The sequence below is a fragment of the Macrotis lagotis genome, chromosome 2 (genome assembly GCF_037893015.1).
Source record: "Macrotis lagotis isolate mMagLag1 chromosome 2, bilby.v1.9.chrom.fasta, whole genome shotgun sequence".
NCBI lineage: Eukaryota > Metazoa > Chordata > Mammalia > Peramelemorphia > Peramelidae > Macrotis > Macrotis lagotis.
Window position 1 is genome coordinate 318523562 of NC_133659.1, and position 27250 is coordinate 318550811.

General features: G+C 37.0%; 1 protein-coding gene across 1 annotated transcript in view; it reads left to right on the plus strand.

Moving 5' to 3' along the window:
* SCYL2 (SCY1 like pseudokinase 2) overlaps window positions 1-27250 on the plus strand; it is a 73163-nt gene that overhangs the window by 31894 nt on the left and 14019 nt on the right. Inside the window, exons 3-14 of the mRNA XM_074226658.1 lie at window positions 5763-5920; window positions 13807-13951; window positions 15079-15228; window positions 16199-16420; window positions 17013-17129; window positions 17740-17865; window positions 18420-18596; window positions 18974-19096; window positions 21085-21198; window positions 22229-22361; window positions 24149-24267; window positions 26278-26378. Coding sequence (XP_074082759.1) covers window positions 5763-5920; window positions 13807-13951; window positions 15079-15228; window positions 16199-16420; window positions 17013-17129; window positions 17740-17865; window positions 18420-18596; window positions 18974-19096; window positions 21085-21198; window positions 22229-22361; window positions 24149-24267; window positions 26278-26378 — 1685 coding nt within the window. The remainder of the gene's footprint in view (window positions 1-5762; window positions 5921-13806; window positions 13952-15078; window positions 15229-16198; window positions 16421-17012; window positions 17130-17739; window positions 17866-18419; window positions 18597-18973; window positions 19097-21084; window positions 21199-22228; window positions 22362-24148; window positions 24268-26277; window positions 26379-27250) is intronic.

Genomic DNA, 27250 nt, shown 5'->3' on the forward strand with positions numbered 1-27250 from the left:
CAATACCTATGCTGTACAAATTATTCTCAAAAATTGAGAAAGAAAGTGATCTACTGGACTCCTTTTATGAAACAAATATGATCCTAATACCTAAACTGGGGAAGAATAAAGCACAGGGGGAGAATTATAGGCCAATAATTGATAAATGTATGTGAAAAATGTTTCAATAATATCCTTTTAGATAGGTTACAATGTTTAATCCAAGAAATCATTTATACCAGAGATGCTTCAAGGCTGGTTCTACATAAGGAGGACATTGCACATAATCATGGAATATACAACCTCATGATTATTTCAGTAGAAACAGAAAAAAATCTTTGACAAAGTACAACACTTATTTATGCTTAAAGTCCCACTAATTATCGCCATGGATGAATTTTTTAATATAATAAAAATACTTTTTCTTAATCAAATGCAAGTATCATAGTAAAGGGAAGATTTTAAAACCTTTATGAGGAAGCATGTGAATAAAATAAGGATGCCATGCACACAGTATACTTTATATAGTTCTGGAAATAATACCAACAGCAATAGAACCCAAGAAAAAAATTAAAAGGCATAAAGATAGGTAAGAAACAAAACTTTTCCTGTTTACTGATGAAATACTAGTTAACTTGGAAAATCCTAGTGTATAGATACTAATTGAGACAATGGGTTCAGCTCATTTTCAGGCTATAAAATAAATCTTCCAACATTAATTTCATTTCTATATAATAATAATAATAAAATCCAAGAAGCAATAATAGGGAAATCCTATTTAAATCATTAGACAATTAGACAATATATCTGGGGATTAGTCTACCACAGCATATGTAAGATTTGATTAGATTCAATTACAGAGTGGTTTTGTTGGGGGGGGGGGTTAGGGTTTGTTTTTTTTTTTTTTTTTGCAAGGCAATGGGGTTGAGTGACAACTATGTCTGAGGCTGGATTTGAACTTAGGTGCTCCTGACTCCAGGGCCTTTACTCTATCCACTGTGCTACCTAGCTGCCGCTAGAGTGTTTTTTTTTTTAGGTTTTTGCAAGGCAAATGGGGTTAAGTGGGTTGCCCAAGGCCACACAGCCAGGTAATTATTAAGTGTCTGAGACCGGATTTGAACCCAGGTACTCCTGACTCCAGGGCCAGTGCTTTATCCACTGCGCCACCTAGCCACCCCAACCTTACAGTGTGGTTTTAAAGAAATAAAGAATAACTTAAATAGAATAATATTCAACAGGCAGTGCCTATATAATAAAAACAAAATAGTGCCTAAATTATTTTGAACTTTTAATACCATACCACTCAAATTATGAAAGGTATACTTTATATAAATTGAAAAAAATAGTAAAATTCATTTGAAAAGCAAGAAGTTTACTGTGTCAAGAAAAGTAATGAAAAGAGTTAGTCAAAGGAAGAATAGCACTTTTAGACTTCAAATTAAATTATAAAGTGGTAGTCATTCAATGTTGGTTAAAAAATAGAGCTAGATCACTGAAACAGACTAGCCAAGGAAGAATCAGAAATAAAGAAACTCACCACATCTGTGTTTTAAATAAACTGGAAAATACAAACAAGTTTGTATTTAGGGAAAAAAAAAACAAAACAATTTAATGGAAAATGGAGTGACAGAAATTAGGCATAGGCCAATAACTTACTGTTCTGTATTATATACTTTTTAAATGCATGTCTTACTTTACCATTAAAAATTAGACTGTAGAAAATTATAAGAGAAGCAGATCATCTACTTCTTACTGTTATAGATAGAAGATATGTTTTTTAAGTCAACACAGGATAGAGGCAACTATAAAAGACAAAGTAGTTAACTTTTTAGCATGAAACTGAAAGGCATCTATACAGAATGCACATAGGTTAAGAAGAGAAGTGGTCAAGTGGGGGAGAGATCTATATTCAATATCTAATAAGGGCTTGGTATCCAAGAGATTTATGAACAATTAACTACCTATATTTGACCAGTAAATCTCCAATAGATCTGAATATGCATTTCTCAAAAGAAGTATAAAATATTAATAACTACATTGAAAGAATGCTCCAAATCATTAATAGTGAAAATGAAAACAAATACAAGATTTCACTTTACACATACAGCAAATTGGCAAAGATGACACAATAGGCAATAGTCAGTGTTGAAAGGATTGTAGGAAGAGGTCTGCTGGTGCATTCTTAGAATTAAAATTTTCTACCTAATAAGCATTGGTGATCGAAAAAAAGGCAAAAGTCAGTCCCTGCTTCTAGAAGCTCACAATCTAATTAGAAGACAAATGCAAATACATTCATACATACAATCTAATTACAGGATAAATGAGAAAAGATTAGCACAGGAAGGACACTAGAATTAAAAGGACTTAAGAAGTCTTCCAGTAAAAGAAGGAATTTTAAGGGACTTAAAGCTAGAATTTTGCTAATAAGATTGCTAAAATGGTTTTTACCTTTTTGAACCAGAGACTTCATTACTGAACTTAAACCCCAGGGACCATTTATAAGAAGAAAGTTCTCACATATGCCAGTAAATTTATAACAGTACTTTTTGTGATAGCAGAGAATTAGAAATAGCACAGATATCCATTTTTGACTGGGGAATAGCTTAAGAAGTTGTGGTACATGAATGTAATTCAGTATTACTGTGCTGTAAAAAAAAATGATGATTCTCATATGTATTGAGAAACAATGAAAGATGTACATGATTTGATGCAGAGTAAAGTAAGGAGAGCCAAGAAAATATTTAAAAGTAGATTAAACAGATATGGCACTAGAAAGTATTTCTTAGAGTATTTCTTATTATTATAGATTGATAAACAAGTAACCAAATTAAATATACACTAAGAAAATCAAGTTTTAGAAATTGAACACTTTACATATTGAGGTTGATTCAGGAAGACTAAAATGATGAAATTTTAAGTTATTTCAGATATGGGCTAGAGAGAATTTGAACTTGGGCAGAGACTTTTCTAAGCTTAGGAATAGATTTGTTCATGACATATTTATTGAGGTTGTGCTCCCAGGATGAAAGTAGATTTGTGTGAGGTTGTCTTGGAGCAGACAGAAAAGACAGTAGTAGAAAAAGATAAAGGTAGTTAATTTGACTTGTCTTGATAAGAGACTTTTCTATCTGTATGATTGTCTATAAGTCAATTTCTTTGAATCTTTTTTTCTTTCCTATAAAATGTATAAAAAATATAAAATAATGATTTTAGGTATCTTAGAGATCTAAAGTTTTAATGGATTTTGGAACTATCTCATTTAATTGTCTCATGTTATAGATAAGGAAACTGAGACCCAAAGGATGAAATGATTTGCCCAGGGCCACATAAATACTAAGTGGTGGAAGAAGCATTTGAAACTCCATCTTCTGAATTCATTCTGCTAGCAGTCTTAGGTTGTGAGGAAAGGGTTTTATAAATCTTAAAGTATTATGTGTAAGAAGCACAGGAACTGTCTTTTCTCTCTCATTTTATCCCATGAGCCAGGTGCTTAACAAATGTTGGTTGAATAAATGGATGAATAAATTATTAAGGAGAAAACTTTAAAAAAAGAAAAAAAGATGAATTTTACTTTAGATTTTGCAAGGCAATGGGGTTAAGCGGCCTGCCCAAAGCCACACAGCTAGGTAATTATTAAGTGTCTGAGACCGGATTTGAACCCAGGTACTCCTGACTCCAAGGCCAGTGCTCTATCCACTGCTCCACCTAGCCGCCCAAATTTTACTTTAAATGATGAAACTTTCTTTCATTTTTATTGATATCTCTTGCTTTTTTCACTTTCATTTGTAAAATTCCCTTCTTCCCCACCCAGCCCTTCTAATAATAAAGAAGAGACAAAAAAAAAAGGCAGTTCATCAAAGACTTAACAACTTGAAAAAACACATTTAAATTAAAATGCATTTATAAAATGTGGCAGAACATCTTCCTCTAAAATAGGATTGTGCACGTGAATGATCATGAGTTAGAAAAACTTATGCATCTAGGTCATTAGTTATAGTGACTCAAAGGCATTCTGACTGGACTGTGTCTTATGGCATTTAGGGAGTAAACCATTCAAATTTCTGTTTGAAAATGGCATCTTTATGTGACTTTAGTGGAGGAGTCATATTCAGTGTTCCTTTAAAATACTTTGAATGCTACTTTACGGTCGATTACAATGAGGAAAAATATGGGTCATGCAGCACCTTGATGATATTTCAGTGGAACCCTGGTCTCATTGATCCACTTGGGAACAATTTGGTGGACTAGGCATCTTTCTCTGTATCTTGTAATATTCTTTAAAATACTCATGTATAACCTAGTGTTCTCAGTATGTGACTACTCCCCTTCCCCCCCATTAAAATTTGCTGGATATTTTTTTCATGCCTTTTTTTTGGTAATGTAATCTACTATTGTTAATACATACCACTTACTATCACATGATCTTGTGCTATGGTGACCACTTATTTTGACTCTTTTTTTTTTTTTTTGCAAGGCAAATGGGGTTAAGTGGCTTGCCCAAGGCCACACAGCTAGGTAATTATTAAGTGTCAGAGACCGGATTTGAACCCAGGTACTCCTGACTCCAAGGCTGGTGCTTTATCCACTATGCCACCTACTCGCCCCAACTTATTTTGACTCTTTAGAGAATGTGATAGTCTGTGGATTGTGACCATTTAGCGACAGTAGAAAGAATATTGCTGTTAAAAATCATTTTTGTCTCTCAGAGTAACTTGGAATCATAAGATACTAATATATAAATGTCTGATAACTTCTAATTTTTACTTTATGTTAAAGAAAGTTATAATCCTAGCTCTGCCACATACTATTTATTTGACCCTGGGCAAATCATTTGACCTTTGTAGGCCTGTGTTAAAGTGAGAAGGTTGGTCTAGGTAAAAGTTAGGGTTCTTTCCAACTCTAAATCTCTGACCTTATAATCCTAATATTTTATCAGACTGTTATGTTTTTAAAAATGTAGAAACAAGAATATTTTTGAATATTTTTATCTTTCTAACTCAGGAATTGAATTACAAATGCACGAAACTATTTTATTTAGGTTAAATTAAGAAAGAATGGAAAGTCCCTTATTTTTTTTTTAAGTTACTTTTGAAAAAAAATTCTTGGCCAGGTTTCTTTTTATTTTAATTAATTTTGATTTTTATTCCAAAATTCAGCACTAAACTAGATACATATTTTATAATCAATTGGAAGAAAATTCTTATATAGGAATTTATAAGTCTCTATACTTAAACGGTCATGCATATATAAAACCTGTTTATTTCCAGAGAGGGCTTATACTGAATTTATTCTTTTACTCACATTTACTTCAGAGATTGTTTGCTCATTATGAACACCTATTTTATAATACTGTGAAAATAAATTATTTAGTTTTCTGTTTTGGGGTTCTGGATAAATGAAAATTTACTATGGGGTGAAGGATAGATAGCACATTATTTACTTTTCATTTTGCATGTAGTACTCATATCAGAAATCTCAAAAGAGGGAAAATGCTATTTTCTTCCCCTAAGAAAGGCACTTGTTTTCTATACTTTTTAAATACTCAGATTTATGTTCTACATGTACTTTTTTCCAAATAAGTCAGCTTTTCTCTAATCAAGAAAAATGTATTTCTTTTTTTTAGAAAAATAATATATTCAGTTCCAAATATGAGTAGATTGTCTAACAAAACTTTTGTGATGATAGTTTTTAGTGTATTCCTGTTAGATAAGCTGTTGTCCCACAAATGTGTACTGCTTTCATATATTTCTGCCTATATTAATTACGTGTAATTTTTTTCCTAGGAAGTGGCTGTTTTTGTCTTTGACAAAAAGCTGATTGACAAATATCAAAAATTTGAAAAGGATCAGATCATTGATTCCCTAAAACGAGGAGTCCAACAGTTAACCCGGCTTCGACACCCTCGACTTCTTACCGTCCAGCATCCTTTAGAAGAATCTAGGTAAATTTTTATGTAGCTTAAACAGACTTAACAAATGACTGAATTATTTTACATTTTGAATCTGTTTATAACATTGAAGTAGTAATACAAACAGAAGTTCTTATAATTTGAGCCCTAGAAACTGGTGATAAGTTAAATGACTTAACCTAAGAGTTCTTTGATCTATCTTTGTCAATGATAATGGTAGGAAGAATCAAAGCCTCTAAAGACTTTTCAGTGGAAAAGGCTTTCAAAACTTACTGGGTTATTAATATTGTTGTAGAAATTATGTGACACAATCCATTCCCTTAAATGCCTTAAGGTGGGGAGAAAATTCTTATGATGGCTTGTATTACTGGCTTGTATTACCGTACCACACTAAATTGGGTGGGACTGCAGTACCTTAAAGGGAGAACGATAAGCCAGAGTTAGTGAAGAGGAACTGGGACTTGGAAGACAAGAATGATTTTGGTGTCTGAAGAGCAAGAAAGACAAGTATTTTGTGTAGATGGTCTGTGGATAGATTTGAGAAGGGTTTATGAACTGAAAGTATAGAGAGAAAACTTTTCTTTGTTTTCAGTAACCTCTAACTGAAATTTGATATTTCCTTCACTTAATTTAAAACATAGTTTACAGAAGGGATCCAGAAACTTCACCAGACTTTCAGGGATTCTGTGACACACACACAAAAAAGATTTAAGCCCTCCAGTCTAGTAAGTTCAGAAGATATACTGTCCACAACAACTCATGGTCTCAGTTGAATTCTCATGGATATTCAGCTGTGCTTTTATTTATCCATGCTTTACCACCCTGTTATATATCTTGATTATTGCAGATCTTTGTTGTACTTCTTTTTTAAAATTTTTATTTATTTAAGGCAATGGGGGTGCCCAAGGTCACACAGCTGGGCAATTATTAAGTGTCTGAGGTCGGATTTGAACTCAGGTCCTCCTGACTCTGGGACCAGTGCTCTATCCACTGTGCCACCTAGCTGCCCCCTTTTATTGTACTACTGAAGTTTCTGATGTCACTTAACAGGCTGATCTTGATTTTCCTGAGATCTAAGCTATCTTATGTAAACACCGCGGGAAGAAGCCATAGCACTGTGACAAATGAGTCCACCCACAGGATTCCCATTTCTATGCAGTAGTCCCTATTGATCTTCCTTGATGGATTGTCTCACTCCATTTTGAGCCCGTTCTAAATCTTTTTTAATTTCTCAAAGCACCAAGATTTCTTCCATGTGGTTTTCTGTCATTGCCCTCTTCTTCCCTCGTTCCTTATACAGACACTTCTTGCTTTGTGTTAGTGAATTGTTCTAGACCTCTAAGTAAAGTAAATTTTACCTAATGTGAATATTTGCCTGTAAACATGGAAAATGGAGGGGGGGGCAGGAAGTGAGTGATGCATCCATGGAGGGTGGGAGCCAGCACTTGGTTCAAGGGCACGTTAGGACCAGGCACAAAGCAGCCAAAGCAGGAGGGAGAACTTGTGGGAGCTGGGGCTAGACACGTGATATTTGAGATAAGCCATGTGAGCTAGACATGTGGATGGTCAAAATGGAGCAAAGGTCTCCTTTTTCAGAGTGTTCAAGCTGAGTTCCCACTTCTGAGGTGTCAGTGGCGGTCTCTCCACCTGTTCCTTCTTCTGCTTTCATTGGGAGGGGGCCACAGCCTGCCAAGTGAGGGGCAGGAGTAGAGAGCACAGGACTGTACTGGAAAGTTAATGGAGCTGCTTTTGGGGAATACAGATTTCTTTTTAGAATTCTTTGAATGAAGTTGAATCTATGTAATACATATTGACATAAAGCTAGAACTGTCTTTCTCTACTTTTGGGTTTGTACCACTGGGGCATGAGTCAGGAGGGTCTCTTAGGAAGTATCTAGTAGTTCCAAGGGTCATGCTTTGGGATCCTAGTAAACAGGTTCTGTGTGGCTGAGTCTTTGGATTCTCCCTCAGGGGCTCCTTGTGTCTCTGACTGCCTGGTGCTTGCCTTGAAGTGCTGTTCTGTCTGCTGGTGCCTGAGAATGGACTCTAACGGTCCTGGCAGTGCTCTTCTGGCCATGCTTTTCTGCTATTGGAGGAGGGAGATAATTCCATTTAATGAAGTTGCTTATTGGATTTCTTGATCTCTATTTGATCTGATATGATTTTTAGGTTTTTTTAATGGAGTTAAGTATAGGAGAAGGGCTGCCTCTGGATATTCAGGCAAACATCTTGGTACAAAGTTCTCCATTATTCCCCTACTGGCCAGAACCCACCATTTCTACCACATCTCCTGTTACTACCACATTCATGCAATGGTACCTTCAACCAGTCTGTCTGCCCTCTTGACTCAATAGATGCCTTCCTACTTATCTATTTCAAAAGTATCCTGAATTTTAGCTGTGTCCAGTCTTACACATCTTTTCCCAGACATCCTGAGGGCATGACTACTTGGTGCCTTTGCTCAAGATGTTCCTTGCAGCTGATTTGGCTTCATTTTCTACAGATCTTGTCTTTTCTGAAAGATGGCTTAGACCTAGGTTAAAGAAGACTGCTTCTCCTCTGTGAAGAAGGTTGCCATCTTTAGTCATTCAGGAATTCATTGTGCTCTTTCTCAGATGTCCTTGGGCTTTGTTGCATCTAGCACTCCTGTTCCATGGGTATCCTCCCTCGTGGTATTGGTGTTTATCTTTATCAGCACATCTTGCTTTGTTCTTAATTTTGAGATTACTGAGGATGAGGCAATGGGGAGATACTCATGTGGAGAGAAGCAGGTGAGAAGTTGGGACTGGTGATAACAGATTTGGGAATCATCAACAAAGAGTTAATAGGTGAATAGATGAAAGGAGACAAATTTTCTAGCATGCATTAGAAAGCAGTTAGAGGGGCGGCTAGGTGGCACAGTGGATAGAGCACCAGCCCTGGAGTCAGGAGGACCCGAGTTCAAATGTGACCTCGGACACCTATTAATTACATAGCTGTGTGGCCTTGGACAAGCCACTTAACCCCATTTGCCTTGCAAAAACCTTAAAAAAAAAAAGCAGTTAGAACTGATCCCTGGCAGACACCTAAAGATGTGGAGGAGGAGATGGAAGAGAAGCAGTCCATTCTAAACACAAGTGTCACAGTAATCTTTTTAAGCATATTTTTGAAAGCTTCCGGTAGTTCTATTGCCTCTGAAATGAAGAACCAACTCCATTTATGGGTAGCTTCTGATCTTTCAAACTTTAGGATCCTCTTTGCCTTAAGTTAAAGACATTTTAATAGTTTTGTGTAAATGTTTTATCATCCCTTTCAAAATGTAAATTTTTTGAGGGAGAGGGTAGCCCATGGTACCTTGTAGCATGGAGTATATACTTAATAAATATTGAATTCAAGAGCCATTGGACAGATGGAGGGCATTTTGGAGAGCTGCTTTAGCACTGGTGCTTTGCAGGCAGGGCATCCTGGAAGAGGCCTGGCTCTGCCCTGGGCTCACACAGTGACCTTCCTCACTTGAATCTGTTCCACCAGCTCCTAAATTAGGAGTTCTGGCATTAAGTTCTTCCCAGGGCTGTGGGAGGAGGGGCTGCTTTGTAACCCTAAAGGCAGATATGGATGTAGGCTTTTAATGTTATTGTTAATAAATGACTGCAGTTATGCATGTCAGCAGTTCTAGCTTGTGTTAAATGTGAGTATCCAGCAAGGGACCAGAGGCAGCCAAAGGTCAGTCTTCTCCAAAAGTGGGAAGTTACATCCTATGCTAAGAGAAAAGGGCATCATGGAAATGAAGCAGAGAGGAAGGGAGGTCAGTAGTGACACGTCTGATGATGCTCCTGGAAGCAGATTAGGGCCAAATAAAAGAAGTGCTTAGTGGTAAGGGCCAGACTGAGATTGAACAGAAATTTATTAGGGTCCTAACTGCAAGATTGTGTTTCCTCATTCACCTCTGCCCCACTCTGGGAGCAGCAGTACAAAAAATCAATGCCAATCGACTTAGGGTCAGGTATTGGTTCAACTGAAGGTGATGGGGTATAGGTAGGCAGGAGGGGTTCAGGATACTTATGACATAGATAAGTAGGAAGGCATCTATTGAGTCAAGAGGGCAGCAGACAGGCTCGTCGAAGGTACCATTGCATAAATGTGGTAGAAACAGGAGATGTGGTAGAAATGGTGGGTTCTGGCCAGTGGGGGAATAATGGATTCAAGATTTGAGTCTTCCACAGAAGTGGACAAATGCCTGCAATGACAAGATTTAAGCTCATATGAATGGAATAAAAATGGCATTATTCAGAGGGGAAAAAAGGTAGAGTGGTTTATGATCTAAGAGGAGGAAACATGGATGTCATTCAGTAAGTTGCCGGAAAATAGAATGGAGAAGTAGGTGAGCCAGATGCAAAAGTCCTTTTAAAAGTCAGTAAGAGATCCTGTGTGGCTGGCAGGTAGCAGGAAATGTTGAAGCCTATACTTACAATAATGAAATACTGACAATAGATAGCTTTGGGCACATAGAGGGAGGCCTGCATCTTCCTACCTTTCACCTTTGTGAAACCTCTTTGGGGTTGGCATGGTTAGTAGTGCCATCTTCTGAGCCAGCCTTATTTTAGGAAAGGGAGAAAAAGAAGTGAGAAGTAGAATAAAGGGAATTTTGCCTCCAGTAGTGTGAATATCATGTTTACACTTTTTCTTTTTAGGTTTTTGCATGGCAAACGGGGTTAAGTGGCTTGCCCAAGGCCACACAGCTAGGTAATTATTAAGTGTCTGAGGTCAGATTTGAACTCAGGTCCTCCTGACTCCAGGGCCGGTGCTCTATCCAATGCATCACCTAGCCAGACCTTGTTTATGCCTTTTCAAGTTTTTCAGATCAACAGTTGTAAAAAGAGAAAGGTTATTTAAATATTGGCATCTAGACTTTTATCCTATAACATACCAGTAGTGCAAGGCTGCTTTGTATCAATCAAAAGCATTTAAGTGTCAGCTCTATGGAGGCCAGACACCACGATAAGTTGTTGAGGATACAAAGACAAATATGAAAGAGTTCCAGTTCCCTCAGAGTTTAGATGTTGCTGGGGAGACAACTTGTGCACATTTAAGTATATTCAGAAAATGTCTAAAATGAATACATGGTTTTTTGGGGGAGGAGGTGTGTATTGATAATTGGGAGGTGGAAAGGCATGCCCAAGCTGAGTCCTTGAAGGACCCTAAGGATTCAAGGAGGTTGAAGGAAAGGTACCAAGATGGAGACAAAGGGTTGTGTAGACAAAACACCAGATAGATTAGAGAGTGTGAGAGGAGGAAGAATAATGCAAAAGACTGTGTAGGAAGGGAGGAGCCAGATGGTGAAGAAATGAAAAGATCTGATAGGGACAGGCTTGAGGCTACCCATCCAGTTAGGAGAGGTGATAAAAACTTAAAGCTCCAAAGTTGGTTCCTTTGGAAAGAGTGGTTTTAGTTGGTTGACAAGATCAAAAGTCAAATTGCAGAGGGTTTAGAAGAGTGTCAGATACCCTAAGTGCAAATGGGGAGGAGAAATAGAAGCTGAATTAGGTGGGGTGCTAAATTCTATTGAGTTTTTTAAGGGGAGATGCCAGTAAACTGGCAGCAAGGAAGGGAAAGGGAAAAATGAAGATTAGAGAGACTGTAGGGAGAAAGGGATGCTGGTAGGGGGTAGTGGGAGAACATGAGTTGGAATGGGAGCAGGGAAGCATATAGAAGGCTTCATCATGATAGACTCTAAATTAAAGCTAAAGTATATGCTACTTTATATAGCTGAAGTATATGCCAACTTTATATAGCTAAAGTATATGCTAACTTTGTAAGTGTTTCAGTAAATTTAAATGATACACTAAATTTAAATATTCATTTTAAAATGTGCTTTAAATAGGTTTTCTCTGAAAAATATGTCTATTTTCTCTATTCCCAGTAATTTTGTTAGTAACTTGAACTTGCATTCATTTAACCATGATGTATTTATGTAGTTAGGACAAAAAAGAGTAAATCAAAGAAAAATATAAAGATCCAAGAAAATTAGATTTTTCAATGTGTCTTAGAAAATCTGAATCATTTTAAGAGTAAATATTTTCCCTGTAAAGACTTTAAAATAAGTATTTTTAAATGACCAAATAAAATTTTCTAACTTTTTTTTCTGGAAAATAAAAAAAGTAGTTAAATAACATTTGTTGTAAGTTTAGCTATGAAGGTCTATATTTTAAATGTATTTTTCTTTAGTTTTATATATAATAATATATATATATATTTATAGTATATAATTTTTTTGTCTAGGCAGTGAGGTTAAGTGACTTACCCAAGGTCACACAACTAGGTAAATCATTAATTGTCTGAGGTCAAATTTGAACTCAGGTCTTCCTGGCTCCAGGGCTGGTGCTCTGTCCATTGTGTCACCTAACTGCCCCCTTTTAGTTACATATTAATACAGTAATGACTATACAGCACTGGGGTGTAGAGTATAAACAAAGGTATTATTGAATAATGAACTGTATGAAAGACTTCACGATTCTGATCAAGAGAATGATCCAAGACAACTCCAAAGGACCCTTGATGATAACTTTTGAGTGCAGACTGAAGCAGTCTTTTTTAACTTTATTTTTTTGCAACATGACTAAAATGAAAACATCTTTTGCATGGCTTATGTAAATCAATATCAAATTGCTTGACTTCTTGTGGAAGGGGGAAGGGAGGAAAGAAGAGGATTTGGAAAAAAAATGAATGCTGAATTTTTTTCATGTAATTGGGAAATAAAAATACGTTGAAAAGAAATGAGCTAATTATTCTTAAAGCAATGTAACCTTTGTATCAGTTGTTTTTCAAACACATGTCATTTCTGCACAGAGAGAGAGACAGAGAGACAGATACCAGATCCGCTCAAGGAGAAGGTGCTGAAGAGTCATTCACATAATTACTTTCCAACTGTAGCACACTTGAAGGAAAAGATGCTCTCTTGCCATGCCATCTTCTGTCTTTTTTTTTAAGTTTGGTTTTTTTTTTTTTTGCAAGGCAAACAGGGTTAAGTGCCTTGCCCCAAGGCCACACAGCTAGGTAATTATTAAGTGTCTGAGCCCGGATTTGAACTCAGGTATTCCTGACTCCCAAGGCCAGTGCTCTATCCATTGTGTCACCTAACTGCCCCTCTTGTGTCCTTTTTAATACTTGTCCTGTTCCCTTCAAACCTCAGCCTGTCCTGCTCTACTTCTTGTGTCCTCTTGTATTCCAGATGGATGCTTTTCTTTTGTCATCTTTTTTACTACCTTGGAACAAAGGGAAAGACCATGCCTCTCTAGGGCAGATACCTTTGATACCTAGATTTGTTTAATACATAAATTTAAGGGGCTATTCAAAGCATGTCTTTCCCATTGTCCTCCTGGCCATGTTTTAACTACAGGGATTTCAGGACAGATCTAATTGGAAGCAGAATCTTCATTCAAAAAAAATTGACGTTCTCTCCATTGTTAAGACTTTGAAGGGTATCTTGTAGGAAGCCGCTACTTCTGGACAGTGGTGATGCTTTGTGGATATTGAAGAATATTTACCAGAGAGAACCAGCAGTTCACTGGGCATCAATTGTAGCTAAACTTACTTTGTATTTCTTAAAAGGTTCACACTTAACATGCTCTTTGGTTTTAATGTTATATGACTGTAACAATTAGCTTAATGAATGTACTCTGTGAGTTTCCTGGGCTTGGGAGTACATTCCATATCTGTTTGTTCCTTCACTTTGATATATAATTTTGACCTTCAACTAATACCTTTGTGACATTGCTCTGCTGTGACCTAAAGGATCTGTCTGTACTCAAATGAATTAATTGGGCATGTTCTCTTTTGTCATATAATAATAGAATAGGTATCCCATTATGTTCCAAATATATTAACAAACTTTTTAAGCACGAAAAATGTTACAGTAAGTAAAACTCTCTTTGTCTTTTATAGAGATTGCCTGGCTTTTTGTACAGAACCTGTGTGTGCAAGTTTAGCTAATGTTCTTGGGAACTGGGAAAATCTGCCTTCCTCAGGGTCTCCAGACATTAAGGATTATAAACTTTATGATGTAGAAACAAAATATGGCTTGCTTCAGGTATGTGCGTATCTCTGCTAGATTTTAAAAAATATATAAAATAACTTTAAAAAAATATTTTCAGCAACACTAATTTACGTATATTTCCCTCTATATATCAGTAGTCTTGTGTATAACTTGTATTTTGAAATATAATCTTTAAATTACATTTACTTTTCATATATTTCTGTGTAATATTCATTTAAGTGCTGAAAATTTGCTGAAGTCTTGTGAGTAACAGACAGTAGGGTCCTCTTCATAGAAATTCTGTTGTTATTTTTGCTAGTTCTGTTCATCATACTTAAATAACTTAGGTAATAGTGTCATTTTTATTATATTTCCACAGCTTGCCTATGAGCAGAATTTATTAAGCAATATGATCTTGATGATGTTAATCACTCTAAAATCCTTGTTTAGGAGCTTTGTGAAGTCTTCAAAAGTGGTGTTCATGTAATTTCTGTTTCTTGACATCATAATCTGTGGGTACCTGAGGTACTTAGAAATTATGGCTGTGTTGAATTACATTTCAAATACTATTTTTTGTTACTTTTATATAGTCCACAATGAAAATATCCAAGTTAAGAAAAGGAGAATTTGAGGTAAAGACAAGAAAGAACTTAATATTTTTAATATTAAGCAAAACAGACCAACCATTTTCATTGCTTTTTCACAAATATAAATCATCTTGGGCACGAACATAAAAACTGCTCAAGATACTATGAAATGAGTGTGAAAGTAGTTTATGCTATATTGAATGTTTGAAAGGTAAATTTGTACAAGTTGTTAGATTCCATGCAGGATATCATAAAACATTTAATTAAATTTAAATAGTCAAACTTTGGGGGACATTACCAGGTACTCTATAAGAAAATCGTTTTTATTCTATGCTTAGTGAAATTTCCAGAAAGGAATTGTAAAATACTTGCTTTTTACTTTTTGCAAATAAATATACTTACCCCTCACTTTTTTCTTTTTCATTTTATAAATGCAGCTTTATTTTTTAAACTCAAAAGAGTGGCTTGTTTATTTTTCTGTAATATTAAACATATTTAACTTATGATTAGAAGTCACTGAGTAAGTAGTCAGTGTTTTTTTAACTTATTTTAATTGAAATAAGATCTACAAGCAATGCCTTTTTCCATTTACAGGTTTCTGAAGGATTGTCATTTTTACATAGCAGTGTGAAAATGGTACATGGAAATCTTACTCCAGAAAATATAATATTAAATAAAACAGGAGCCTGGAAAATCATGGGCTTTGATTTTTGTATACCATCAACGAATCCTTCTGAACAAGAGGTAATGATTTTTTCTTGTGTAAAAAACAAAGCTTTACCTTAGTTATTATGTTTGAAACAGATTGTAGAAAACTGTTTTGGGGAAGCTTTTCTAAGGACTAGTTAAAATGTAAGCAGTAAGGAAAGAGCTGAAATTGCAAAATCTGTTTTCAGAAAAGCAGTGATAGAGACTGACATCTTTACAAGTGCCTTACAGTGTGCAGAACCCACTACATAGCCCCATCACCTTTGGGGGCTCATTGTACTGGTATTACTGTCCCCATTTTAGAGATGAGGTCATCAACCTAAGATTCAGTGACTGACCTTTGGTCATGAAGCTGGTATCAAAATAATTCTCACCAAAAAAATACTCATTCAACTTCCAGATTTCAAATCTGTCTACCACATGTCTCAGCCTTCTAAGTAACTGTTACTTATAGAGAAAAATTACACAATTTAATTGAAATTGCCTCTATTATTAACTTTAGAAAGTTAGTATAAACATAATCAATTTTAGAGTACATAATGTAACAGATTTTTGCTGTGAGTAGTAATTATTGTAACTGTAGTTTTATCTGTATTGTACTTAAAAGTCATGTAATAATGAAATATATATATATATTTAAATTATAAAATATATATAGATGTGTATGGGAGCACTGGCAAATCTTTTATTTTCATTTCTATGAAACTTAGAGCACTTGTCAGAAAATACTTATTCCAATCCTTATTCTTAATATTATTATAAGCTATAAATTTGCTTTTAGGAAATAAATTTCAGTGGCTTCAAGAATGTTATTAAAAAAATTTTTGTGCCCTGAATTTATTTGGTTGGAACTTAATTTGGGGGGTGCAGTTACAGAAAGACACATCAGTTTACATGGTAGATTTGAATTTGGGAGGAAATTATTGCTTAAGCTTAATTTTAATTTTAATTTAGTAACATATGCTTTTTCTCTCTCTTCCCTACCTTCCCCCCATTTTTTTGGTAGCCCAAGTTTCCTTGCAAAGAATGGGATCCCAATTTGCCTTCATTATGCCTACCAAATCCTGAATATTTAGCTCCCGAATACATACTTTCTGTGAGCTGTGAGACAGCAAGTGATATGTACTCTTTAGGAGCTGTGGTTTATGCTGTATTTAATAAAGGAAAACCTATCTTTGAAGTCAACAAGCAAGACATATATAAGAGCTTCAGTAGGCAATTGGATCAGGTATTTTCTTTTGCATGGCGCCCATATGTTTCTATATCTAAGTTATTTTGAAGACAAACTATTTAAAATGAGCTAGGATTATTGTATCTGATTTGAATTAATTTTATTAAATGTAACATGAGTAATAATATATATTCATTTTTGTGAAAGTTTGAAATTCAGCTTTGTTTGCAAAACTTCATTTAAAAATTATTTCTAAACTATATAAAATGTTGCATAAAAAGTTTTTTAAGTAGAGTGAATGAGCAGAATGATTTTAGTTAATTGGGGTTATCTTAGTTTATTTAGTAGAATTAGATATTTTGTTTGACCTTTGATTCCTTTTAAAATATTGAAAAGGATTATTTGAAAATAATATAATTTGGGGGGCGGCTAGGTGGCACAGTGGATAGAGCACCGGCCCTGGAGTCAGGAGTACCTGAGTTCAAATCTGGCCTCAGACACTTAATAATGACCTAGCTGTGTGGCCTTGGGCAAGCCACTTAACCCTATTGCCTTGCATATATATATATATATATAATTTGATGTGCTTTTGAATAGTTATTTTTAAAATTCAAAGTTAGTATTTAATCATCATTTTTTTTTCAACTAGCTAAGTCGTCTGGGATCCAGTTCACTTCAAAACATACCTGAGGAAGTTAGGGAACATGTGAAATTACTTTTAAATGTAACTCCAACTGTCAGGCCAGATGCAGATCAAATGACAAAGGTGAGTGGATCAGAGGTTTTGTTTCAGGTAGATAAAATCTTCGTTTTCAATTATTTTGCCATGTGGTTATTTACAGTCAACATTTATTTATAGGTCATATTTTTATGTATCTGAAGAGCATTAGATACTCTTCATGCAGACTGAAATAGTAGATACTTTCTATATTTGCCTAACTTTGCAGATTAACATATTTCAAATGACCAGAATCTTAACAAGCATGACTCTGTCTTGAATTTTGTATCTAACATTAGATTATATCTAACATAGACTCAGTCCTTCCTTCTCTTCCTCTCCTCCATCTCTCTCCCTCTCCCTCTCCGCCTGCCACACACACAAAACACATTTTAAATGATAAACATCACAGTTGGTATTTGAAATATTTTAAGTGTTTAGAATTGAACAGTGAGTTCAATTCTATATTCAGTATAATAAAAATAGGACTATCAGGCATCTCTCATTTTTTTTCTCAACTCTGCAATCAACTTCTGTGGCATTAGATGAGTCATTCAGTCTTTCTGACTCTTAAGTCATTTTATTATAAAAAGAAAGAAACCCATTCAACAGAAGGCTTGGATTGTTATCTAAAATTCTGTGATCCCCTTCCTTTTAGATTCCCTTCTTTGATGATGTTGGTGCAGTCACGCTACAATATTTTGATTCCTTATTCCAAAGAGATAATCTTCAGAAGTCACAGTTTTTCAAAGGCCTCCCGAAAGTTCTGCCCAAACTACCCAAGGTTCGTTTTTATTCCGTTTCTTACTTGTCACCGAGAGTTAAAAATGTTAAGCTGATTGCTTTTTTAACCCTATGGTTGGGCCAGAGAAGTGAGGCTTCTTATTGTAAGCCTAGGCTTCTCATGAACTCAACTTCAGTCTCTAAAACTGATGGAGAGAATTGATTTGGAAGGAAAAGAGGTTAAAAGAAATATCTTGAAGGTGGAAATGAGCTTTATAAAATTCAGAGCTTGGACTAAATGGTGTCTGGGATCTCTTCTAGCTTGAAATCATATTATTGTCCTACTGCTGGACCCTTTGCAATCTTATCTTAGAGGACAGTTTTAGGAGGTGATTTATCCCTTAGCACCCAGTGTGATGCTCATGGGTGACTCTGCCCTTAGCTGGCCAGACTGCTCCTCACATTGTAGACCTTGTCCTTTGTGGCATTTTGACTTGCAGGAGCTGGGGCTCCATTGGCATGTATGTCAGTAATCTTCAGTAGGATAGAAACTCATAAGATACTTGAATCTATTTTATTTCTCTCATGACGTTCTTGTGCTTTTCTCCCTTGCAGCGTGTGATAGTACAAAGAATCTTGCCTTGCTTAACCTCGGAATTTGTAAACCCTGATATGGTACCTTTCGTTTTGCCCAATGTCCTACTTATTGCTGAAGAATGTACCAAAGAAGAATATGTGAAGCTAATTCTGCCGGAACTTGGCCCTGTCTTCAAGCAGCAGGAGCCTATCCAGGTGTGTACGTGTTCTTTTGTGCATTGCTTTCAGCTTGAATTCAGTTTTGTCTGCTGCTCAGCCTGTTGGAACTAGGAAACTAGTTCCTTCAGAAAACGGTGGGTTAAGGCAGCAGGATAGACTTATCAGTTAGGAAGTAGGAGGTTGTAAAATTCTCTTGAAACATAGATAGCTTTGTGATCCGCCTTTCTGAAATGCATTCATGCACTTGAGTTGGTTTGTGTTTTTTGCCTTTCATGCCTTCAGGCCAGCAACATGGTGAGTTACTCTTTTTTTAAAACTTTTCTCAGATGTTGAGTTATTTCGAATTTTTGTATATCTTGGTAACCCTTTATCATTTTCATGTGTTTTGCTTTTTTTCTTTTAAAAAAAAACAGATTTTGTTAATTTTCCTGCAAAAAATGGATTTACTGCTAACCAAAACACCTCCGGATGAAATAAAGAATAGTGTTCTGCCTATGGTTTATAGAGCCCTAGAAGCCCCTTCCATTCAAATCCAGGTAAGGCTGCTGGCAGGGAACAATTTAAGAAGCTTGATTCTTTAACCTAAAGAAGCATGGGAAATAAATTTGTTTTGAAAATTTGAACAAAAAATTTTGGATACTTATTATTCTCGTTGTTCCATTTAGAAGGATTTTGATTGCTACCACTCAGTTTGGAATATTAGCTTGATGTAAGTTGGGCCAAGGTAGGATGTGTTGACTGTGTTGAAATAGCTCTAAAGAGCATGAGCATTGGGCTCAGGAAATACTAGCTTTTGGTGAATATTAGAATGAATATTGGGTATCTTTGCTGGCTATTTCCAAGGTGGGTGGTCTATTGAAAACCTTTTGAAACTCTACCTTTCTACTATTTGCCTCTGCAGTTCTAATAAGCAGATAATTTAACCCTAAGGTCAGCATCAGTTTGAAAAAGGCCTGCGTAACAGTACAGATACCAAACTACCTGCCGATATAAACTATTCAGATATAAACTAGGATACAAAAATGAGAATGCTTCCACTCAACTTTATCCATGTGTAGCAAAACATGAGAAAATCTGTAGAATCATGTTGAAAGTCATGAGATGGGACAAATATTTAAAATAGAGTTAAGGGCGGCTAGGTGGTGCAGTGGATAGAGCACCAGCCCTGGAATCAGGAGTACCTGAGTCCAAATCCGGCCTCAGACACTTAATAATGACCTAGCTGTGTGGCCTTGGGCAAGCCACTGAACCCCATTGCCTTGTAAAAGCTAAAACAAAAACAAAACACTAAATAAATAAATAAATGGAGACCAAAAAAAAAACCAAAAAAGTAAAAAAAATAAAATAAAATAGAGTTTGAGTCAATATTTAGTGTTGACAAAGAAAAGGCCTATTAAGTGAGACAGTTTTCAAGAATTAGAAGTTTCTCTGTCATCTGCTCTGGTCAGACTACATCTGAGATACTGTGATTAGTCCTGGTTACCACTTAGGAAGAAACAGTTGCTCAGCTGCAGAGAGTTGAGGAAGTTTGCCAAACAGATGCTGTACCTTGATCATATTATCAAAGATGGTTTGAAGGAGTTGGGGTAGGGGGGGGATGTATAGCCTGAGAACAGTGGAGACACGGGGTGTGGAAGTTGTCTTCAGGTTGGGCGGAAGAAGCCTTTTGCCCCAGAGAGCAGAACTATTCATGTTGAATATAAAGAAAAATTAAGCGGAGTGGACTGCCTGGTGAGAAGGTCCTTGACACTGGAACATTCTGTCTTTAAGGACAGTGTGCAGGGCAGCTTATAGAGGGAGCTCCTTCTCACTTTGGCTTGGTCCAAGGGACCACAGAGATCCTTTCCTCTTCTGAAGATCTTGTGATCCTGTCTTAGGAAAGAATTTGGAAAGTAATCAGGCTTAGATAAGTACAAATGGTTTAGCTCTGAAACTGTCTTGGAGACATTGTTTTGTTTTTTCTTCTCTCAGAAAAGAATGTGGTTTCAGTAGGGTGAAAGCATAGAGTGGAGAAGGAGAATTCTCTAGAATTGGACTTTTGGCCCTCTTAGTGTCCTTTCTTCCTCTTCCTCCTTCCTTCTTTTACCCTTTAAATATGGGCTTTTATGTTCTCAATTACAACTAAAATAATTATATTCCATTGACTTCCGATTTGAGATTTCCTATGGCATTCTTTTTCATTGTAAAGCATAAAAATTAATTACCATGAACTTTTGGTAAAGATTTGTCCTCTTTCCTCCCAATATGAGGAATAATAAATCTTTTTATTGTTAAAAATCAACAGTAAAGGACTGAGGGGTGGGAGAACACCAGACTGGAATCAGACTTGGATTCTGCCTTACTGCTTCATCTCTTTTACTTTCTCTTTTCTCGCCTTATAGGTATGCTATAAGGCTTGGATAAGCTAATGGATGTGGGAAGTAGAAGCCACATTCCTATAAGACTGTAGCTATATTGATGTGTATGGAAATGCTTTAAAAATGTTTATTATTATATAATTGATACAGGTCTCTTTCCATTATAGGAACTTTGCCTGAATATCATTCCAACCTTTGCAAACCTCATAGACTATCCATCCATGAAAAATTCTTTGATTCCAAGAATTAAAAATGCATGTTTACAAACATCTTCTCTTGCAGTAAGTTAATGTCTAATTTTTGCTTATTTGCCTGATATGTTTTCTTTTCTTTGAATCATTTTCTCTATACCATCTCTTCTGGACAGTGTTTATCAAGAGCATTCTGTGAGAGCATTTTTTTTTTCTTAAAAAAGTGGAACTCTCATATTTTAATGATTTTTTTAAAAGTTATTTTTTGGTTGTTTTTTGGCAAGACAGTGGGGTTAAGTGATTTGTCCAGGGTCACACAGTATCCAGTGTCTGAGACTGGATTTGAACTCAGGTCTTCCTGATTCCTGGGCCTGTGCTTTATCCATTGCATCACCTAGCTGCTTCCTTCCCCTCCCCCAAGAAGTTTTTTTTTAAATTAGTTGTTGTGGTCATGGCTTGTAAAAGCCTGCTAGAGATACCACACTATATAGATTTCAGTGAGTTGGGAGAATCAAGCCTTAGCATGAGTTAGAAATCAATATTGGTAATTTTTAAAGTTACTAGACATTGCACTTAAAGCTATAGAATATACTGGAATTCTGTTTTGGTCATTTGACATATTAATTAGATGTAATTAATCATAATAACAACTAACATTTATGTTCTGTTTACGATGTGCCAGATACTATGTTAAGTACTTTGTGTTTAGCATCTCATTTGATCCTCATCACAATCGTGGGAGGTGGGTACTATTATTACCCCCATTTTACAAATGAGAAAACTGAGGCAAACAGATTAAGTGACTTGCCCAGGGTCACTCAGGTAGGAAGTATCAGAAAGGATTTGAATTTAGGTCTTCACTGTTCCAAACCAGGTGCTCTATTTACTGTATCACCTATTTGCTGTATTTGTTTTTTGGGAAAAATTGCATAATCTTGTATTAACATAGATTCAGATTTCAAACCTTAATCAAAGCATGCTTTACCTGTTTCTTTTACTATTTTACTCTGTTAAACTGTGACTTATTTTATTTTTATGATTTAAAATTTAGTTTTTGTAAAAATATTTAGTTCTTGTCCACAAAGAATATTAATTTACTAACAATTTGCCTTTTTAATAGGTTCGTGTAAATTCTTTAGTGTGCTTAGGAAAGATTTTGGAATACCTGGATAAGTGGTTTGTACTGGATGACATTCTACCATTTCTACAACAAATTCCATCCAAGGAACCTGCGGTCCTCATGGGAATTTTAGGTAGCTGAAATTTTTAAACTATATTATGCTACTTCATCAAATTTCTAGCTTAAATAATCCTTACAAATCACATCTTTAAAATTATTCCACAATTTTCACTTTACTTTCTCTAGCTAATGTCATTGAGTCCTCCTTTGTGCATATTCTCTTCAGTAACTTCCAACTAACAAGTATGCTTCGTTAACTCCATTGTGCCCTTGATATTTTGGGTGCATTTCAGCAGATGGATGTTGATACAACTTTTGAGTCCCACAGAATTAAATAAAGTTTTTTTTACTTTATAGTTATTAGCTACTCACTAGAACTTACAGAGCAATGAGGAACAAAATAATAGTGAGAGCCTTGACCTGTCTTCATAAAGTTACCTTCTTGGGAAAATGACTTACTTAGAAAACAAACCTGGTCTCATGTTAAATGTTTTATTTTGAAAAATTGAATTCTGGACTTTCAGAGTACGATAGAAAGGAGATAGATGATGACTGCAATCATCTAGAAAGGCATCTTAGGGGAGGCGTGACACAGACTGGATCTGGAAGGATGATGAGGAAAGAGAAGGGCCTTGGTATGAACTGATCATACCTTTAGAGCTGGAAGGGACCCAGAGACATTTGTTTTACAGAAGAAACTGAGATCCAGAGAGGGGAAATGATTTCCCTAGGGTTCCTGCAGGTTGTAAGAGTCATAGCTCAGACTTAAATCTAGTTTCTCTCTAAATCTGCTACACTTGGGTATGGTTCATATTTAGGGGTGCAGTGGAGGGAGGGAGGAGGGTGGGAGGGTGAGACCAGCCTTCCAGGAAGAGATTGAATAGCTGAACTTGATGTAATCGACTTTGAAAGGCTGTGTTCTATTTTGGAAAGGCATATGATTTAAGGGGTGCTTTAAGAAGTTGTCATGGAGCAGTGCTTGTAGTTCAAACAAGTCCACATCAGAGATAAGCTTGCAGACAGTTGCAGTGATCCTTGTGTAAATTCTGGGATTGAGGGATGGCATAAATGTGGCATGGATGTGGCATGAATGAATGCAATAAAAGAAAAATTAACAGCAATAGGTTACTAGCTGTCATGGGACAAAGAAGGTGGGAAAAGACAAAGGTGGTTTATCAAGCCTTCTAGGCCAGAGAACTGGAGGCGTGCCTTCCCGTTGGCTGTGTGTAGAGGTACTTGGAAATTCTGGACTGGAACTTGGGGGAGAAAGAACTGCTAGAACCTTAAATGAATAGCTAAGTCTTAAGAGGGAGAACTAGTTCTCCAAGAAAAGAAGTATAGAGACAGACCAACAAAAAAGCAAGGATTTTACCTCAGTGAAGGTCCTCAGAGGAGGAGAGGGCAGGACCATCCCAGTAAAGAAGGGAGGATGTGAACAGTGGCATGAGAAATAGCAGCTATCTTTTAGCTGATTAAGGACCTCTAAGAGCTATGCTGCTTTTAGCATAACATTTTAGCATTTGGCAAGTAAATTACGATAGCACCTGGGGAAGCAGTTGGACTGTATCACCTCTGCTGTGTAAAGGGAATGCTGCTGATTTTTGATATGTCCAGATGCTGTGCTGTATGTCCTTAATGATAAAGGATAAGGGAATTGTGAACAGAGAGTTAATTCTAGTTTGTAGGCAAAGGCATTATTAACAGACGGCTTCTAGAGTTGAACTTCATCCGACAGGAACAATACATGTACTTTGGAGAGACTTCAGTGTAATTCAGTTTCCCTTTTCTACTTCAAAGCACAGCTTTTGGTCCTTGTTCTTCATGGTTCAAGAATAGTATCTCTTGATCTTTTTATATTAGGTATTTACAAGTGTACTTTTACTCACAAGAAGCTGGGAATCACCAAGGAACAGCTTGCTGGGAAAGTATTGCCTCATCTGATTCCTCTGAGTATTGAAAATAATCTTAATTTCAATCAGGTGAGTCTGGTCGTAGTGGCTTTTATTCACTTAGCAGCGAGTTTCTACTCTGAAGCTGCACTAAAGGCTCCCCATAGGGTGGGAAATAGAAGCATAGAAATGGCACTGAAAGGTGGATGATGAAAGGATCCTGGGACTTCCCAGAAGAGAGTGTTGCATTTGGCAGGGGAGCCAGGGGAGATTTCCTGGAAGAAGCAGCATTTAAGAAAGTGAGCTAGGATATGGACCAGCAGAGAACGAAGGGCAGGAAAGGGAAAAACGTGTTCAGAAAATGGGGAGTGATCCCTTGGGTTTAAGTAGTTTCAGGGATGCCTGAAGAGGCGATGGGAGCAGCAGGCAGTGGGAGGGCCTTTGATGTTAGGCTCAGGAGTTTTAACTTGATTGTGCAGGTAATATAAAACTACTCCTGACCTGTGTGTGGCAGGGGGTGAGGGGTTTGGGTGGTGGTTTGTTCAGCTCTAATACTTCAGAAATCTATGAGTCTCGCTTTAGAACATTGATCCTGGGGAGAGTATGGTTAAAGTCCAGGCATCTGGAGGAGACCCCAGAGCCTGCCTTGAGAGACCCAGGGAAGCAGAGTGTGGCATTGCTGAGAGCATGTACGGGGTTAAACAATCAAATACTTGTGCTCCAGGAAGAAACTCTTGGACTTTGTTAGGCAAAGGTGTTGAGTAACTGTTGAGCCAGCAGTTGGAGACAGTGGCAATGAGGAAGTTTGTATTCCAGGGATTCCAAGGACCCCCAGGATGATCTAGCCCAGTGCATGGCCCTCTGTGCCAGACCGAGATCTGACCAGTGCTTGGTACATTTGAGGTACAAGTAGCCAAACTAGATTAGACGTGGGGAGGGAGAGTGTTGGGAGGTCTCTGGTAATGAAGTGATATTCCAGCCTCTGCCCTTCCAGAGGGCTTCTTGGCCCTGCCTTCTTGACCACTAATTAATTTTGAGACTTCTGTCTCTCTGGCCTGACCTATAAAGCAAAGAGTTTGAAATAGAAAGTCCCATAGATCCTTTCCAGTTTGTGGTATGATTCTAAGAAATTTGTGTCCTCAGCTGGCTTTTTAGTTGGTTTCCTCAGCTCAGCAGATGTTTTATTAAGGAATTACTGCATTTGAGAAGCTGTGCCATTATCTGCTGGGGATCCTCATGTGGAAGTATTTGGGTGAAGGTGCTGGCCTTGCCCTGAAGACCTGAGGTTGAGGGCCTTGGCTGCTCACAGCCTTAGCTTCCTCATCTGTAGAATAGGGATTAAAACAGGATGTGCCTCCCCAGGTGGTTGTCAGAAATCAAGTGCTTCCTCTTAATTCCATCTGATTGGTCTGTGTCTGCCTCGAGGTAGCTCTTGTCCTGTTGTCTCCATTGTTAAGCTGAGCTCCTTGAGGGGCATTGGAATCATAGCCCATCCGTCCTCACAGGATGATTCCATTCCTGAGCAAGCCATGCTTTTGTAGAAATGGAGAACCAGATGTGTGAAAGACCTAAACCTCTCTAGTGAGGAGAAGCACAAACAGAAACTGGAACCCTGAACGGTCAAAGAGAGCTTGGCATCCGGGCATTCTTAGGAACAGAGAGTCTTGTCTCCATGGCTTTGCCACATGGGGCTGGGAGGGAGCAACTCAAGGTTGTGGGGAAAGACTGTAAATGGAATCTCTAATATGAACCAACTTTTAGACTGTTTGGGATAGAAAACTCCAAAGTCAGGTTGCTTGCAGAAATGGATGAGATGGTAGATTTCCAACTGGACGGGACCTTGAAAAAGTCATTTAGTTCAAGTTGTTCGTTTTACAGATGATCAAATGGAAGACACTTGGCCAAACTCCCCAAGTTAGTTAAGGCACAAAGTGGGAATTCCAAGCCCGAGCATGTTTAGCTCAAGTGTTGTCCCTTTCTCCAATGCTCATGTTATAAAATTGTATTGCTATAGTAACCGTAAGGAATATTTTGATAACTGACTTTTATTTACTACTACCAGTTTTCATAATTGTAATCTTATCTAATCTTTAATTTTAGTTCAATTCTTTTATTTCGGTCATCAAAGAGATGCTTCATAGATTGGAAGTGGAACATAAAACGAAACTGGAGCAGCTCCACATAATGCAAGAACAACAGAAGTGAGTCGCTTTCTTTAGGTGTTCCAGTTGTGAGAGTAGCCAGGCTTCAGCTTGAGTGACTTGAAAAGACTTAGTTTTAATTTAATCCAAAGCCAAGCATTTTTTCTTCCTTTTTATTTAGGTCACCTTTAAGGTTAGGTTGAAAGAGGGCATTGTTTAAAAATGAATGCATTAATTCAGTAGGAAGAATGTCGTTTTTTTCGTGTAGTTCATCTCTCAGAAATTCTCCTATCAACATCACTCCTTAGCATTATAAATTTATATTGACCCCTACCTTTAACAAGGCCAGTAGGGATATAAGCTTCACAACATTCCAAAAAATAGATCCTTTATTCTGTTTTTGGAGCAGCTGAAATATTTATAAAATAACTGCAACCTTTAAAGCAGCAAGGTCAAACTCAAATAGAAATGGATCTCTGCAGGCTGTAGACCATTAGTACTGTCTGAGCTGTATTCTTTCTTCTTATTTTGTTAAGTATTTTCCAGTTACATGTTGATCTGGTTTGGGTGGCACTCGAGCTTGAGACCTCTGCTCTCAGGACTCCTTCTCTCCCTCATTGGGGAGTGGTCTTCATTCCCTAAGACAGTGCCCTGTCTGGGGCAAGAAAGGAGAGATAGAAGTCATTACTTGCCAAGGGCTCTTTATCCATCTCCTGCACACTTAAATTACTGCAGAATCTGCTTTGAAGAAGCCAAGCACGGACTGCTTCTGAAAGCTAGAAGAGGGAATAGAAGGCAAGGGAGGCTCCTTCAAGTAGCAAGACCTCCCGGCGGCTAGGTGGCACAGTGGATAGAGCACTGGCCCTGGAGTCAGGAGTACCTGAGTTCAAATCCAGCCTCACACACTTAATAACTACCTAGCTGACTGGGGC